The sequence below is a fragment of the Salmo trutta genome, chromosome 20 (genome assembly GCF_901001165.1).
Source record: "Salmo trutta chromosome 20, fSalTru1.1, whole genome shotgun sequence".
NCBI classification, from domain to species: domain Eukaryota; kingdom Metazoa; phylum Chordata; class Actinopteri; order Salmoniformes; family Salmonidae; genus Salmo; species Salmo trutta.
In genome coordinates this window covers 38,550,750-38,563,810 of record NC_042976.1, presented here as the reverse complement: position 1 = coordinate 38,563,810, position 13,061 = coordinate 38,550,750, and the positions used below count along the sequence as shown (strand labels likewise).

Genomic DNA, 13,061 nt, shown 5'->3' with positions numbered 1-13,061 from the left:
CAGACGCAGTTTGAAACTCAGTAGTGAGTGTTGCAACCAAGGACAGACGTGGCCTGAGCTTTTGGCTGAGCCGTTTCCACTTCACAATAACAGCAGTTACAGTTGACCAATGTTTGTCTATGGAGATTGCATGGCTGTGGGCTCAATTTTATACACCTGTCAGCAACGGGTGTGGCTGAAATAGCTGAATCCACTAACTTGAATGGGTGTCCACATATTTTTGTATTTATAGTACCAGTCAAAAGTTTGGACACACCTACTCATTCAAGGGCTTTTCTTTATTTTTATTATTTTCTACATGTAGAAACTATGAAATAACACACATGGAATCATGTAGTAATCAAAAAAGTGTTAAACAAATCTAAATATATTTATAAAGTAGCCACCCTTTGCCTTGATGACAGCTTTGCACACACTTGGTATTCTCTCAACCAGCTTCATGAGGTAGTCAGCTGGAATGCATTTCAGTTAACAGGTGTGCCTTGTTAAGTTAATTTGTGGATTTTTTTCCTTAATGCGTTTAATCCAATCAGTTGTGTTGAGACAAGGTAGGGGTGGTATACAGGTGATAGCCCTATTTGGTAAAAGACCAAGTCCATATTATGACAAGAACAGCTCAAATAAGCAAAGACAAATGACAGTTCGTTACTTTAAGACATGAAGGTCAGTCAATCCGTAAAATTTCAAGAACTTTGAAAGTTTCTTCAAGTGAAGTCGCAAAAATTATCAAGCGCTATGATGAAACTGGCTCTCATGAGGACCGCCACAGGAAAGGAAGACCCGGAGTAACTTCTGCTGCAGAGGATACGTTTATTAGTTACCAGCCTCAGAAATTGCAGCCCAAATAAATGCTTCACAGAGTTCAAGTAAGACACATCTCAACATCAGCTGTTCAGAGGAGAATCAGGCCTTCATGGTCGAATTGCTGCAAAGAAACCACTTCTAAAGGACACCAATAATAAAGAAGAGACTTACTTGGGACAAGTAACACAAGCAATGGTGAAAATCAGTCCTTTGGTCTGATGAGTCCAAATTCAAGATTTTTGGTTCCAACCGTCATGTCTTTGTGAGACGTAGAGTAGGGGAACGGAAGATTTCTGCATGTGCGGTTCCCACCGTGAAGCATGGAGGAGGAGGTGTGTGGGTGCTTTGCTGGTGACGCTGTCTGTGATTTATTTTTAATTCAAGGCACGCTTAACCAGCATGGCTACCACAGCGTTCTGAAGCGATATGCCATACCATCTTAGTGGGATTATCATTTGTTTTTCAACAGGACAGTGACCCAACACACCTCCCAGGCTGTGTAAGGGCTATTTGACCAAGACGGAGAGTAATGGAGTGCTGCACCATTTGAGATGGTTTGGGATGAGTTGGACTGCAGAGTGAAGGAAAAGCAGCCAACAAGTGCTCAGCAAATGTGGGAACTCCAAGACTGTTGGAAAAGCATTCCAGGTGAAGCTGGTTGAGAGAATGCCAAGAGTGCAAAGCTGTCATCAAGGCAGCGGGTGGCTACTTTGAAGAATCTCAAATATATATTAAATATATTTTGATTTGTTTAACACTTTTTTTGGTTACTACATGATTCCATATGTGTTATTTCATCGTTTTGATGTCTTCACTATTATTCTACAATGTAGAAAACAGTAAAAATAAAGAAAAACCCTTGAATGATTAGGTGTGTCCAAACATTTGACTGATACTGTATTTAGTGTGTACTCATGTATACAGGTAGAACACAACTGTTGTATTGTGTAATATTTGGTCAATACATTTAATTAAATAAAAATAAATGGCTAATAAATAAACAACAATGTACATGGATAATGGTTACACTATGTAGTTCTTGTTAGTTATATACAATGTAAATACTTCAAGGAATTAATGGTCATGGGATGTCCCTCAGGCTCTGGCAATCATATACATATCTGGCGGTAATATTTGCGGTTTCTCCCTCACCCAGAATAATTCCCAGCTTTATGTTATTAGTAAATGCACAGAAGTTGGAAATTGATTGAGATATTTCTTTGAAAAATTATCTTATTTGGGAGTTTTTCTCACAGTGAAGGAAAAAGTGCATCTCTGTCTCTTCCTCCCCTGTCGTGCAGTGACCACATAGACACTCCTCTTTGGGTAGCCATGTCTTTTTGTGTCTCCCTTTTTTGGTGTCCTTTTCTTTATATTTACAATAAAAGGGAATGGTCCGAGTTCCTCTTAGCATGCATTATTTGGTAGTTTCTTTTGATATGTAGGATAATTCTGCGTAATTCTGTATGCAGATTTTCTATTTGTTTTTTTTCTCCCAATGCTTACAATCGTAAAAACAGGTTGGACCCCCGAACCTCAATTCTCTGGTCTCTGTTTTTTCTCTCTCTTTCTGGTCTCTGTGGTTTCTCGCTCTATGGTCTCTCTTTCTATATGGTCTCTCTATGTTTTCTGTCTCTGTGGGCTCTCTCTGGTCTCTATGGTCTCTCTATATGGTCTCTCTCTTAGAGGTTGACCGATTTTATGATTTTTCAACACCGATACCTATTATTGGAGGACGAAAAAAAGCTGATACCGATTAATCGGCTGTTTTTAATTATTTTTTTATATATACATTTTTTATATATAATAAAAAAATATATATATATATATAAAAAAGGTTGTTTTTTCCCCCTCCGATAATCGGTATCGGTGTTGAAAAATCATAATTGTGTGTGTGTAATAAATGACAATTACAATAATACTGAATGAACAATGAACACTTATATTTTAACTTAATATAATACATAAATCAATTTAGTCTCAAATAAATAATGCAACATGTTCAATTTGGTTTAAATAATGCAAAAACACAGTGTTGGAGAAGAAAGTAAAAGTGCAAAATGTGCCATGTGAAAAAGCTAAAGTTTTAGTTCCTTGCTCAGAACATGAGAACATATGAAAGCTGGTGGTTCCTTTTAACATGAGTCTTCAATATTCCCAGTTAAGAAGTTTTAGGTTGTAGTTATTATAGTAATTATAGGACAATTTCTCTCTCTATACCATTTTGCATTTCATATACCTTTGACTATTGGATGTTCTTATAGGCATTTTAGTATTGCCAGCCTAATCTCAGGAGTTGATAGGCTTGAAGTCATAAACAGCGCTGTGAATCAAGTATTGCTACGAGCTTCTGTTTGAATGAATGCTTACGAGCCTGCTGCTGCCTACCACTGCTCATGGTTAGGTACATTATTGCAACAATTGTGCTTTTTTTGCGCATGTGCTTTTGTTAAATCAAGTTGAAGTAGGCTGTGATTCGATGATAAATTAACAGGCACCGCTTTGATTATATGCAACGCAGGACAAGCTAGTTAACCTAGTAATATCATCAACTATGTGTAGTTAACTTGTGATTATGTTAAGATTGATTGTTTTTTTATAAGTTTAATGCTATCTAACAACTTACCTTGACTCCTTGCAGCCAGAAGGTCATTTTGATACTGCACTCGCGTAACAGGTGGTCAGCCTGCCACGCGGTCTCCTCATGGATTGTAATGTAATCAGCCATAATCGGTGTCCAAAAAGGCCGATTACCGATTGTTATAAACTTGAAATCGGCCCCAATTAATCAATTAATCGGTCGAGGTCGAGCTCTACTCTCTATATGTTTTCTGTCTCTATGGGCTCACTCTGGTCTTTCTCTGCTCTCTCTATGGTCTCTCTCTTGGTCTCTCTTTTTCTATATGGTCTCTCTCTCTGGTCTCTCCCTCTCTCTCTCTCTCTCTGGTCTCTCTCTCTCTGGTCTCTCTCTCTCTGGTCTCTCTCTCTCTCTCTCTGGTCTCTCTCTCTCTCTCTCTGGTCTCTCTCTCTCTCTCTCTCTGGTCTCTCTCTCTCTCTCTCTCTCTGGTCTCTCTCTCTCTCTCTCTCTGGTCTCTCTCTCTCTCTCTCTCTGGTCTCTATGGTCTCTCTCTCTCTGGTCTCTCCGGTCTCTATGGTCTCTCTCTCTCTATGGTCTCTGGTCTGTCTCTCTCTATGGTCTCTCTCTGGTCTCTATGGTCTCTCTCTGGTCTCTATGGTCTCTCTCTGGTCTCTATGCTCTCTCTATGGTCTCTCTCTCTCGATGGTCTCTCTCTCACTATGGTCTCTCTCTCTCACTATGGTCTCTCTCTCTCACTATGGTCTCTCTCTCTCACTATGGTCTCTATGGTCTCTCTCTCTCTATGGTCTCTCTCTCTCTGGTCTCAATGGTCTCTCTCTCTCTATGGTCTCTATGGTTTCTTTCTCTCTATGGTCTCTATGGTTTCTTTCTCTCTATGGTCTCTATGGTTTCTTTCTCTCTATGGTCTCTATGGTTTCTTTCTCTCTATGGTCTCTATGGTTTCTTTCTCTCTATGGTCTCTATGGTTTCTTTCTCTCTATGGTCTCTATGGTTTCTTTCTCTCTATGGTCTCTATGGTTTCTTTCTCTCTATGGTCTCTATGGTCTCTTTCTCTCTCTCTCTGGTCTCTATGGTGTCTTTCTCTCTCGCTCTGGTCTCTATGGTCTCTTTCTCTCTCTCTCTGGTCTCTATGGTGTCTTTCTCTCTCGCTCTGGTCTCTATGGTCTCTTTCTCTCACCATGGTCTCTATGGTCTCTCTCTCTCTCTATGGTCTCTATGGTCTCTCTCTCTCTGGTCTCTATGGTCTCTCTCTCTCTATGGTCTCTCTCTCTCTATGGTCTCTCTCTCTCTCTCTCTATGGTCTCTATGGTTTCTTTCTCTCTATGGTCTCTATGGTTTCTTTCTCTCTATGGTCTCTATGGTCTCTTTCTCTCTCTCTCTGGTCTCTATGGTCTCTCTCTCTCTCTGGTCTCTATGGTGTCTTTCTCTCTCGCTCTGGTCTCTATGGTCTCTTTCTCTCTATGGTTTTTTTCTTTCTCTCTCTGGTCTCTATGGTCTCTTTCTCTCTCTGGTCTCTATGGTCTCTCGCTCTCTCTCTGGTTTCTATGGTCTCTTTCTCTCTCGCTCTGGTCTCTATGGCCTCTTTCTCTCTCTCTCTGGTCTCTATGGTCTCTTTCTCTCTATGGTTTTTTTCTTTCTCTCTCTGGTCTCTATGGTCTCTTTCTCTCTCTGGTCTCTATGGTCTCTCTCTCTGGTCTCTATGGTCTCTCTCTCTCTCTCTCTCTTTCTCTCTCTGCTCTATGGTCTCCCTCTCTCTGGTCTCTATTGTGTGTGTCTCTCTCTCTCTGTTCTCTCTCTGGTCTCAATGGTCTCTCTCTCTGGTCTCTATGGTCTCTCTCTCTCTCTGTCTCTCTTTCTCTCTCTGGTCTCTATGGTCTCCCTCTCTCTGGTCTCTATTGTGTCTCTCTCTCTCTACGATCTCTGTCTGGTTTCTCTCAGGTCTCTCTCGCTGATCTCTTGTCTCCCTTCTGTTACAGACTAGCATGGGCTCCCTCTGAGGCTTGTTCTCTCTGTCTGGGTCTGAGCTCCCCCCCCCCCCCATTGTCCTTGGCATTAATGGAGAGGTTCCATGTATTTGAACTAGTACATCTGTTTCTACTTTTAAATGAATGATCAAGCCCTCGATTAGGTAAATGAATTAGCTAGTTCAGGGCTACAACAAAGTTGTGAAACGTTTGGGGGTCCACTGGGCAGTGTTGTACCACTCGATTTTCTAGAACTGTCTGGCTGGCTTGTGAAGGCTCATCTGTGGTATCTGACTTTTCCCTCATTGCAGTTTGGCAGTTTGTGCTAAGGAGTTATTTTAAGCTTTTCAATATAGATTTTCTTGTTGCAGGGAGTATTTTGTTCTTCAGTTCGTCAGCCAGAGTTGAGTCATGTCACCTCCCTCTCTCCTGCGGCGGTAATGACACCTCAGTCCATGTCAGTCGCTATTCCTCTGTGGAGAGGTGTCACTCTCGACAAGCGTGCCCTCGCTTTCCACCTTGTCACCAATCAGAAAGCCGCAGGCCATTTTCTGTCACACACACACACACACACAGTACGAATGGGCGGTTGGTCCTCTCTGTTCACCTGGTGCAGCCGGTACTAGGTCCTGTGCATTGTGGTGGCCAGACGCACAGAGAGAGAGAGAGAGATCACACTCTTCTTGCTTGTCGATACATTCCCCTGTTCAAGGGGGAAAAATTACATGCATTGCTATGTTTTCACCAGTAGCTATTTTTCTTATATTCGTTTGTCAGATTTTCATTTTTTCCTTATTTCAGTCTGTCACATTGGAAACAGGAAAAAGCAGACCGAAACGGATTGTGATTTTTTTTTGTTTGTTTCTTGTTATTTTGAGTTGTTGGCGATGACCCAGTGGATCGTTCAAACTGTTGACAGGCGTTCATTTGAGGGAGACACACAGGGCGGGTGGTTGAGGGTCTGTAGTCATGCTGGTGCCGCTCCCATCGAAGGGACTGAAAATAGCCTATGGAGCAGATGGCTCGGTTTTGAACTGATGCGCAGCCAGCGAGCCAGGACACTTCGATTGTAACGAACCTCAACTAGACAAAATGATCTATACTCTCTTCAACTTTCATGTAGCAGGGCTATTTTGTTTAGGGTGCGCTGTTATTCATCTGTGTTGCCGCTCTCGTGGTCGGCTAATGCGAGTGCATTTTCTTTTCTCCTTGATTTTGGGAAAATATTTATGCAATTAGCAATTGCTTAATATTAGAAGCACAGTCATATTTCTGGCAGTGTTGTCAAACTCAGATTATCCCCCTTTTAAGGGAATAACTTACCTACCCCATCCCAGGGTTGTGATTGGGAGAAAAGAGCGGTATACCTAAATTCTTTAACCTGTAGCCAAGGCTTTGTAGCCTACATGGTAAATCATGGCTGGCGTTGGTTACAATATGCCACAATAGCTATGTGTAAGCTATATGAGGGGATAGTAGCCTGGTCCAACTAGGCCTATCTGAATGTGCACATGATGGAAGTTAGAGGTAAATCATATTAAATACACTGAACAAAAATATAAACGCAGCATGCAAAAATGTCAAAGATTTCACTAAGGTATAGGTCATATAAATGATTCAGTCAATTGAAATAAATAAATTAGACCCTAATCTATACATATACCTTTATTAAAAGAAAAGGGTAGGGGCGTGGATCAGAAAACCAGTCAGTATCTGGGGTGACCACCATTTGCCTCACGCAGCGCGACACATCTCCTTCGCATTGAGTTGATCAGGCTGTTGATGGCGGCCTGTGGAATGTTTTCCCACTTCTCTTCAATGGCTGTGCGAAGTTGCTGGATATTGGCGGGAACTGGAACACGCTGTCGTACACGTCGATCCAGAGCAGGCCTGAGCAACTCCGGTCCTCAGGGGGCCTGATTGGTGTCACAGTTTTGCCCCAGCCGCAGCTAACACACCTGACTCCAATAATCACCTCATCATGATCTTCAGTTTAGAATGCAATTTGATTAATCAGCTGTGTTTGCTAGAGTCGGGGACGGGGGGACGGGGAGGTGTGACACCAATCAAGCCCCCCTCGAGGACTGGAATTGCCCAGGCCTGATCTAGAGCATCCCAAAACATGCTCAATGGGTGATATGTCTGGTGAGTATGCAGGCCATGGAAGAACTGGGACATTTTCAGCTTCCAGGAATTGTGTACAGATCCTTGCAACATTATCATGCTGAAACATGAGGTGATGGCAGCGGATGAATGGCACGACGATGGGCCTCAGGATCTCGCCACGGTGTCTCTGTACATTCAAATAGCCATCGATAAAATTCTATTTTGTTTGTGTGTAGCTTATGTCAGGTGGACGGATTATCTTGGCAAAGGAGAAATGCTCACGAACAGGGATGTAAACAAATTTGTGCACAAAATTGGAGAGAAATAAGCTTTTTGTGTGTATGGAACATTTCTGGGATCTTTTATTTCAGCTCATGAAACATGGGACCAACACTTTACATGTTGCGTTTATATTGTTGTTCAGTATATGAGAGAAAATGTACTGACTAAAAGTTTTAGTCGACTGATAACTAAAACTAACGAAGGATGAAACGGCAAAACTGAATAAGACTAAAATATATTTAAAGATAAAAAATGTAATATAGCTGACAAAAATGAACGTGTTTGTGTGTGTCCATCATGTTCCAAAGCTCTAATCAGGATCTCTTAGCAGGGGGCACCGTGTTTGTGTGATGGCGTAAATGACTGTATGTGTGTATCTGTGTGTTTGTTTGTGCGTTCCATGGGCCATATTGGGTCTCCCATGGTGTGTGGGATGAGACGCTGTAACTGTCCCCATCAGGAGACCAGAGGGGAGAAGCCTGTGTATGATGACACACCACACAAACACTCGGGTGGGTTTCCGTCACACAGCCGGTCTTCTCCAGGGGGGTTGAGGAACTATAGAGGAACGTCAGACAGACAGACGCCTCTAAATCCGTGTTCTTTTTTCTGGTCTATCTGTTCCGTCACTGCATTGCTCCTGCCTGTGGTCTGAACCGTCTAACCCAACCAACTTTACCAGCGTCATACTTAAGCAATAAGGCCTTAGGGGGTGTGGTATAGGGCCAATATACCACAGCTAAAGGCTGTTCTTACGCACGACACAACACAGAGTGCCTGGACACAGCCCTTAGCCGTGGTATATTAGCCATATACCACAAACCCCCGATGTGCCTTATTGCTATTATAATCTGGTTACCAATTGCATGTGGTATACGTTCTGATATACCACGGCTGTCAGCCAATCAGCATTCAGTGCTCGAACCACCCAGTTTATAATCGCAAATATACCAGTGAAATCTCTGTGACATATGAATTACGAGTGGTAGTGTAATCACTTCGTACATTTTTTTTGTACATGTTCAATTATTAAGTGAAGTGCAGTGCTATTCAAGTCCAGATTGGTCAATTACTCTTATTTGACGCGTCAGATAACGAGACGAGTACTCACCAAAACGGTGTTCGATACCTACTAACCTACCGTAGGTTGCCTTAGTTCATTTTTTCCGTGGCGGGGGGGGGGTGTAATCAGCTAGCCAGCGGGGGTGAGAAAGAGGGAGGGAGAGAGCAAGAGAAATGCACATTTTCAAGTTTTATCTGTCCTCTGGAGCTACACTACCACCGCCGCCATGCATTATTCATCAACCATGTTCATGCAAGCCTTAAACTGCACCAGCACCAGCCCTGGAGACCTGGAACTCATGCTGCTCTCTCTCCCTCTCTCTCTCTCTCTCTCGCTATCTCTCTCTCGCTATCTCTCTCTCGCTATCTCTCTCGCGCTCTCTCCCTCTCTATCTATCTCTCTCTCTCTCTCTCCCCTCCTATCTATCGCTCTCTCTCTCTCCCCTCCTATCTATCGCTCTCTCTCTCTCCCCTCCTATCTATCGCTCTCTCTCTCTCCCCTCCTATCTATCGCTCTCTCTCTTTCTCCCCTCCTATCTATCGCTCTCTCTCTCTCTCCCCTCCTATCTATCGCTCTCTCTCTCTCCCCTCCTATCTATCGCTCTCTCTCTCTCCCCTCCTATCTATCGCTCCCTCTCTCTCCCCTCCTATCTATCGCTCTCTCTCTCTCTCCTCCTATCTATCGCTCTCTCTCTCTCCCCTCCTATCTCTCTCTCTCTCCCCTCCTATCTATCTATCTCTCTCTCTCTCTCTCCTATCTCTCTCTCTCTCTTTCTCCCCTCGTCTCTCTCTCTCTCTCCCCTCCTATCTATCTCTCTCTCTCTCCCCTCCTATCTATCTCTCTCTCTCTCTCTCCCCTCTCTCTCCCTCTCCCCTCTCTCTCTCTCTCCCTCTCCCCTCGTCTCTCTCTCTGTCCCCTCGTCTCTCTCTCTCTCTTCCCTCGTGTCTCTCTCTCTCTTCCCTCGTGTCTCTCTCTCTCTCTCCCCTCGTATCTCTATCTCTCTCTCCCCTCGTATCTCTATCTCTCTCTCCCCTCCTATCTATCTCTCTCTCTCTCCCCTCCCTCTCTCTCCCTCCCTCTCTCCCTCTCTCCTCCCTATCTCCTCCCTATCTCTCTCCCTCTCTCCTCCCTATCTCTCTCCCTCTCTCTCCCTATCTCTCTCTCTCTCCTCTCTCTCTCTCTCTCTCTCCTCCCTCTCTCTCTCCTCTCTCTCCTCCTCTATCTCTCTCTCTCTCTCCTCCTATCTCTCTCTCTCCTCTCCTCCCTATCTCTCTCTCTCCTCTCCCTATCTCTCTCTCTCTCCTCCCTATCTCTCTCTCTCTCTCCTCCCTATCTCTCTCTCTCTCCTCCCTATCTCTCTCTCTCTCTCCTCCCTATCTCTCTCTCTCTCTCCTCCCTATCTCTCTCTCTCTCTCCTCCCTATCTCTCTCTCTCGCTCCTCCCTCTCTCATCTCTCGCTCCCGCCTCACTATCTCTATCTCTCGTCTCATCCTCGCCTCCCTATCTCTCTCGCTCTCTCTCCTCCTATCTCTCTCTCTTCTCTCCTCCCTATCTCTCTCTCTCTCTCCTCCCTATCTCCGCTCTCGCCGCCTCTCTCTCTACCTCCCTGATCTCTCTCTCGCTCCTCTCTCCTCCCTATCTCTCTCTCTCTCCCTCCCTATGCTCTCGCTCTTTCTTCCCTAATCCTACGCTCATCTCTCAATCTCTCTCTCCTCCCTATCTTCTCGCCTCGCTCGTCCTCCCTATCGTCTCCGCTCTCAGCTCCTCTCTCATCCCCCTCGCCTCTCCTTCGTCGGGCTCCTATCGCTATCTCGCTCTCCGCTCATATGCTCCTCGCTCTCTCCCTCCTCCTCTCCCTCCCGATCTCTCTCTCTCTCTCTCCTCTATCTCTCTTCTCTCTTCCTCTCTCTCTCTCTCTCTCCCCTCTCTCTCTCTCCCCTCTCTCTCTCTCCCGCGCTCTCTCTCTCCCTATCTCTCTCTCTCTCTCCTCCCTATCTCTCTCTCTCTCTCCTCCCTATCTCTCTCTCTCTCTCCTCCCTATCTCTCTCTCTCTCTCCTCCCTATCTCTCTCTCTCTCTCCTCCCTATCTCTCTCTCTCTCCTCCCTATCTCTCTCTCTCCTCCCTATCTCTCTCTCTCTCCTCCCTATCTCTCTCTCTCTTCTCCCCTATCTCTCTCTCTCCCTCTCTCTCTCTCCCCTCTCTCTCTCTCTCTCTCTCTTCCCTCCTCTCTCTCTCTCTCTTCCCTCGTCTCTCTCTCTCTCTTCCCTCGTCTCTCTCTCTCTCTCTTCCCTCGTATCTCTATCTCTCTCTTCCCTCGTATCTCTATCTCTCTCTTCCCTCGTATCTCTATCTCTCTTTCCCCTCCTATCTATCTCTCTCTCTCTCTCTCTCCTCCCTATCTCTCTCTCTCTCCCTTCCCTATCTCTCTCTCAGGGACGTTCCGCTGTACGTTCTGTCAGACGGAGGTAGAGGAGGACGAGTCTGCGGTGCCCAAGAAGGATGCCAGGACCCTGGTGGCCCGTTTCAACGAACAGATCGAGCCCATATACGTGCTGCTGCGTGAGACCGAGGACGTCCACCTATCAAACGACCTGCTGGAGCCCGAACCTGCCGAGATCCCCGCCCTCAAACAGAGGTCGGCCCCACCCCTTTTCACCCCGTTTCTCTGAGTCCCGCTGTGAGCGGGTTCCTGTCACCGCTCGACTAGTCCTGTACACCAGAGCGTTATATTTAGTTAGGACATTGAGGTTTCTGCCTTATGATGCATTTTACATGACACTACAACATTCTATGGCAGCCATGTTAGCTCCCCATTAACATTACATGAGGGGTATTTAAAGAATGCTATGTAACAATGTCTAGAATTAGAACGATATTTAAAATGCAAAAAGTTGGCCCAACTTCCTAAATATATGGCTCTCCTGTAAACTGACCTGTAACAGCTCTGCTTAACCTGCAATGCGACTTATTCACAGATGAAGTCATTGTGTCTGTTATTAGTGGAATGCAATGTAGTTTACTGCTCTCGGGCTTCTCATTAACAGATCACACTGTGAACTACTGTCCCGTGCAACAGTGCTAACCTGTCGCGCTCTCCTCTCTGTCCCGCCCTGTAGTCGGGACCGTGCAGCGGCGGCGGCGGGTGCAGCGGCTGGTCCCCACCGCGAGGCCTGGTCCACCAAGGGCTCGTCCTACGCCGACCTGTACACCCAGAACGTGGAGATCAGCATGGGGGAGCAGGAGGAGCAGCAGCGCAAGCAGGCCAGCGAGGGGAAAGCACCTAGGGAGAGACCCGTGTGGCTGACAGAGAGCACTGTGCACGGAGGAACGTACAGCGAGCCAGACCCGCTCAAGAACTGTGAGTTACTACGTGCTGCTGTAGCGCAGTACGGACTCTGCTGTTTCTCTCTCTCTCTCCTTCTCCCTCTGTCTGTGTCTCTCTCTCTCTCTCTCCTTCTGTCTGTCTGTCTCTGTCTGTCTGTCTGTGTCTCTCTCTCTCTCCTTCTCCCTCTGTCTGTCTGTGTCTCTCTCTCTCTCTCTTCTGTCTGTCTGTCTGTCTGTCTGTCTGTCTGTCTGTCTGTCTGTCTGTCTGTCTGTCTGTCTGTCTGTCTGTCTGTCTGTCTGTCTGTCTGTCCAGGCTTTCCTCTGTGTACTTGTTCTCCAAATCATTTTATGAAGCGATTTCAGTGCCAACAGTATTTTAATTTGTATTAGGCTATTGAATTTAATATTTATGAATTTGTAATGCACAAATATAATAATTGAATTCAAAAATCAAACTTGTATTTCATGATTTTGAAATTGAATGAATATCGCATTCAGTTTTAAAATGCAATATTCAATATGTATATATTCAGTTTCAATATGGTAGATATTGCATTCATTGTCTATCAAGTTTACGAACCTATAATTTCAAGTTGATCAAAGTTTTGTAGTCAACTTCCCCAATGGATTCAGATTTCTAATTCAGTTCTCTGAATCAGAGACAACATCCTGGTACTTTGCCGGAGAGGAAAGATAAAGGAGAACAGTTTCTGAATCCAATGTGGCATGTTGAATTTATTTTCCCCCCCATGAATTTGGCTCTAGCATTTCAACCAATTTGGCTATGAGCTATTATGAATGCTAAGACTCTCTAGAGCACGGATGTGCCTTCTGTTCCACTCTATGATGATCACAGGCCGCGTTAGAAGGGAGTGTCACTCAAACCGCAAGACAACCCCCAATAGAATATAGTTAAAT

General features: G+C 45.0%; 1 protein-coding gene across 1 annotated transcript in view; it reads left to right on the top strand.

Moving 5' to 3' along the window:
* The window catches only part of gtf2e1 (general transcription factor IIE, polypeptide 1, alpha), a 44,836-nt gene that overhangs the window by 27,400 nt on the left and 4,375 nt on the right, over positions 1-13,061 (top strand). Inside the window, exons 3-4 of the mRNA XM_029703160.1 lie at positions 11,253-11,454; positions 11,936-12,177. Coding sequence (XP_029559020.1) covers positions 11,253-11,454; positions 11,936-12,177 — 444 coding nt within the window. The remainder of the gene's footprint in view (positions 1-11,252; positions 11,455-11,935; positions 12,178-13,061) is intronic.